This window comes from Drechmeria coniospora, chromosome 02, assembly GCF_001625195.1.
Source record: "Drechmeria coniospora strain ARSEF 6962 chromosome 02, whole genome shotgun sequence".
Taxonomy (NCBI): domain Eukaryota; kingdom Fungi; phylum Ascomycota; class Sordariomycetes; order Hypocreales; family Ophiocordycipitaceae; genus Drechmeria; species Drechmeria coniospora.
In genome coordinates, this window is record NC_054390.1 from 3,611,917 (window position 1) to 3,616,767 (window position 4,851).

General features: G+C 57.5%; 1 protein-coding gene across 1 annotated transcript; it reads right to left on the minus strand.

Moving 5' to 3' along the window:
• Positions 1–2,345: 2,345 nt before the first annotated feature.
• DCS_04117 (putative iron inhibited ABC transporter 2) lies at positions 2,346–4,337 on the minus strand (the record flags this gene model as incomplete). The annotated part of the gene is made up of 3 exons (XM_040801429.1): positions 2,346–2,472; positions 2,540–3,681; positions 3,747–4,337. The coding sequence occupies 3 exons, from the start codon at positions 4,335–4,337 to the stop codon at positions 2,346–2,348; spliced, it is 1,860 nt and encodes a 619-aa protein (XP_040656462.1).
• Between the last annotated feature and the right edge of the window lie 514 nt (positions 4,338–4,851).

The following is a 4,851-nucleotide window of genomic DNA, read 5'->3' on the forward strand; positions in this document are numbered from 1 at the left end:
CATCGGCACATACAACGACAAATCAACATCTCCGTCGTATTTCGACACATTCTTGAGCTTATTTATGGCGTCCCGAAGACGAGGTGGAGGGGCATACGCATTGTCTTCGTCGTCGGGACTGAGAATCGCCTTCCGGAGCGGAAAATCCAGCGTTTCCTTGAGGCGCTGAAGAATGGGCTCGTAAGCAAAGATGGCGTGTCAACGATGCAAAACTGCAGCGAATCAATTTTGCTCTCCAACAATGCCGTAAGTGCACGGCGTAGGTGGTCGCCGTCTGTAAATTGAACAACGGCAACGGGTGGCCTTTTGGAGAGTAACGACAGGTCTCGAAGCAGAATGCCCATTGCAATTATCCGAGTTCCCATGCAAAGGGCACCAAAGGAACCGTGTCGCAGAATATTGGGGTTATTTTTTTAGATATTTTTCTCTGTCTGACTGGACCCGTGCGCTGGAAGGGAAAGATCACCCTTGTTCGAAAGCCATCTTGATTGCAAATGGTCGAGCCTTCAAGAAATCAGAATGGCCAGCCTCAGAAAGCTCCAGGAATTTCAGAACGGTCGGTTTCCGATTGGCCGTCTTTCTACCCTGAGCCACAGCGATGTCGTCCCGTAGCTGGGAGACCATGTCCTCCATAAGAAGTCGAAAGAGCCAGTCAAGGTAGGCCTGTTCCTTGTCGGCCGTTGAATTATTAAAGACTTCAACGGCGAGTGGGAGAAACGGCTCCTCCGTGGATTCAATCTCATCGCTCGTAGGTTGGATAGATATCTGACGAAAGTTGGGAAAGTCGTTATCGTGACGGCCTCCAGCTCCAGAATCTACGTCCTCAACGCGACCGAAACGACGGAGCTGCAGTGCTTTCTGGATGCGATAGGCGACGGTTCGAACTCTATGCGACGGAGACTCCAATAGGGTGTTTCGCGACAGCAGTTCCTCGACTTGACGAAATGGAACGTCGAGGCCGGGAACATCACTGGAGACCACTGCTAAGCAGAGGTTTGCAAATGTCTCTACACCTTGCTCGTCGAGCTTGTCATCCTGGAAAGTGGCCAGGAGGGACGCCCAAAAGGTCGACGGCGACAAGATGGGACCGATAAGCTGCTTCAGGAACAGTCCGCTGTAGAGAGCCTTTACTTGCGGGTCAAGAAGATGGCGGAGAAACGAGACCGTGGTGTTGGAGATGAAATCAGGTGAGATGTTGCTTCTCACGGCTGATCGGATGACATCAACACCTTTGGGGCTTGACACGACCCTTTCAACAAGGATGGCAGGGGATCTCTCAGTGCAAACGTTGTCGGCTGCTTCAAAGAATAGGGCAGCGTCTTGAGAGCTTTTCATCTCCCGATCTCCAGAAAGAAATTGTCGCAAAATGATGGTCAATCTTCTCTGGCGGGCAGAATCGGAGTCCATAGTTGCGAATGATCAAGTGGCTGGGGACGAATAAACAAGTGCTCAGGGCAAGTACCTTGACTGGAAGTTGATATGCTGGCCTTTTCGCTTGTGACGTTCTCGAGAAGAGATGAATAGGCTGGAGAAGTTTTAGAGAAGCAGGATGGGACGAGAGCCGGGGGATTATATACAAAAAGGGGCCTGGTTGGTGAGAATCGCAGACAGATTCACTGACTCATACGGGAACGTGTTAAGCGAGTGTTTGGCGGAATGGCCTTATCCTGGTCAGTGAATCCGTCGAAGAGATTGATCAACACCGAGATTCACTGGCAAGAAAATTTCCGGGCTGGCATGAGAGTCTTCTGGCACCGCATGATTTTAGTTCGATCACTCAGGTGGATACAAAAGTTGAGTTTCAGCAGGATAAACATGCACGGCGCTTCGGCGACATCATGATGATGGAGTTGATGGATGGATGATTACGTCGACAACGACGGTGGGGTTGTTGCCGTTGACCACACGGTACAATCGACAGGAGACCAGCAACGAATGCAGACTCAGGTCGTACAAGATTGGATGCGGCCATCACTCTTGCATGACCAGCAGGTCGTCTCCACGACTCGGCCACTCATCAGCTCGTTCAAGTGAATGTCATCTAATTCCAACTTTTTCATATTCATCCTAGCCCTTGCCCTTGGGCTTGTGATCAAGCGAGGGAAATTCCAAACAAAAGAACCAAGTCTATCCGTTAAACGCAAGCCTCTCGTCATGAACGAATGCATGTATCCCACAACTCGTACGGCATCCCGGCGATGGCGGGTGCGAAAGGCGGCGCCTCGCCGTGTCGTTCCCGATGACCTGCCACGTGTCGGTCTCCGTAGCCATCCCTTGGCGTCACCACCACGGCCCCTCGTACCGCGCGGCCGTGTGTGCTCGGCCAAGGCTCGTCCGTCGGAGGCTTAGACGGCACCGGCGCTGATCATCTTCTTGCGCAGATAATTCTTGTACTCGCCGATGCTGCCGTCCCAGTTCCGGATCGTCTGGTTCTCGCACACGAGGATCTGCTTCGCAATCTTGTCGAGCAACCTAACGACAGGTCAGCACAGGGACAAAGGCAACGAGACTTTCCTCTCCCCGCTTCTCGCCCACTTACCTGAAGTCGTGGGAGACGACGACGACGCCGCCGCTGAAGGCGTTGATGGCATCGGCGAGACTGTCGATGGTGGGAATGTCGAGGCCGTTGGTAGGCTCGTCGAGGAGCAGCATGTTGGGGCTGTCGATGGCCAGCAGCGCGAACACGATGCGGCTCTTCTGGCCTTCGGACAGGGTGCCCATGAGGGCGGTCTGGGAGTCGCCGGTGAGGCCGTAGCGGCCGAGCTGCTGTCGCCAGTACTGGTAATCCTGCGACTTGGACGAGTACTTGTCGCGGACGAAGTCGAGGGCCGACTTGGTCAGGTCGAGCTGCTCGGCGCTGTGCTGCGAGTAGAGACCGAGCTTCAGGTGGGTGTGGCGGGTGACGGAGCCGCCCCTGGGCGACAGCTTGCCCGTCATGAGGCGGAGGAGGGTCGACTTGCCGACACCGTTGGGCCCGACGAGGGCGGTGCGCGAGTCCATGTCGAATCCGAGCTCGAGGTTCCGGTACAGGTCATCCTCGGGCTTGCCCGAGTAGGAGAAGGTGACGTCGTCGAAGGAGAGGACGGGGGGGGGCAGCTTGTCGACGTCGGCGAAGCGGAAGGTGAAGACCTTGTCGCCGGCGACGGGTTGGATGAAGCCGTCGGCCTCCATCTTGTCGAGGATCTTCTGCCGCGACTTGGCCTGCCTGACGAGGTTGGCGTAGGTACCGGCGCTGGCGATGAACTTTTTGATGTGGGCGATTTCGTCCTGCTGCTTGTGGTAGGCCTTCATCTGGTTCGTCTCGTTCTCGGCCCGCGTCTTGTGGTACGAGTCGTAGTTGCCGCCGTAGTACTGCAGCTTGCGCTCGCGCATGTCGATCATGTTGGTGCAGACGCCGTTGAGGAAGTCCATGGAGTGGGAGACGAGGACGAGGGTGCGATCCCACTTCTTCATGTACTCCTCCAGCCAGACGCAGGCCTCGAGGTCCAAGTGGGCCGTGGGGTCGTCGAGGAGCAGGAGGGAGGGCTTGACGAAGAGGGCCTTGGCGAGGGCGACACGCATCCTCCAGCCACCGGACATGTCCTTGGTCTTCTTGTGGATCGTCTTCTTGTTGAAGCCGAGACCGGTCAGGATGAGCGAGGCGCGGGTGGCAAAGGTCGAGGGATCCATCTTGTCCATGTGCTGCGGGGGCGAGGGCCGGTCAGAACAACGAGAGAGGAGGGGGGGATCGGTGCGACTCAGCGTACGTCGTAGAGGTCGATGAGGACGGGGCTCTCGGGGCCTTCGTCCTCGAGGAGCTTCTCGGCCAGCTTGTCGAGACGAGCCATCTCGTTCTCGGCCTCGGTGACGACCCATTCGAGGGCACCGAGCTCGCTCGGGGGCGCACCCTCGTTGAGGAGGTAGATGTCGACGTGGTCGGGGATGGGGAACTCGCGGGCGGCGATGGCCTTGAGCAGCGTGCTCTTGCCGCAGCCGTTCTCGCCGAGGAGACCGTATCGGCGGCCGTAGGAGAGCTCGAGGATGGAGTCGGTGATGAGGACGCGGCCGTGGAAGACGAGGCTCGTGCTCGTGATCTTGACATCCTTGCTGGACTGGGTCGAGGCGAGGACGCCCGTGGTGACACGGTCCGAGATGCCGTGCTTGTCCATCTGGTCGGCGAGACGCTTCACCTCGTCCATCTTGTCACCCGAGGTGGCGGGCACATCGTCCTGGATGGGGTTGCCGTGGGCGTCGAGCTGGACCTCGTCCTTCTTGCCCTTGCCGGCCTTGCCGGCCTTGAGCTTTCCCTCGGCCGCCTTCTTGGCGAGTCTCTTTTCCTTGGAAGCGGACGGCGCCATGGTGGCGGTCTAGAGGTCCGATCTGCAGGCACAGGACTCGGCCGTTGCGTGAGGATATTCGCCAAGTCTCGTCGACGGGTAGGCCAACGATGGATGCACAGCACGAGACCCGGTCAGGAGGAAGGACAATGGCTCGGGAGAGGGGAGTGGCAGAACGCCAGAAGAGGGTCAGGTCAGGGGGAAGGGGAAGGGGGGGAGAAGGGGAGAAGGAGAGAAGGAGAGAAGGACGAGGGATGTCGTCTCGAGTTCGCTCGTGAAGAGAGATTTCTTCCTCGCGAGCACGACAGGTAACGGTGCAGAGCAGACGCTGCTCGAAATTTGCAGCTGATGGCTGAGGCGGCATGGGTATGGAGGCGGGGTGATTTTTTGTTGGTGGGGCACCGTATCAAAATTTTGGCTGGCCGATAAGGCGGTGGCGATGGCGAGCGGCGCCGATTGGGCATCGGAGTGCAGGCTAAAGGCGACGAAGCAGCCAGTCAGGGCACGGCGAATGCATATTGGTACTGCCTTTGTA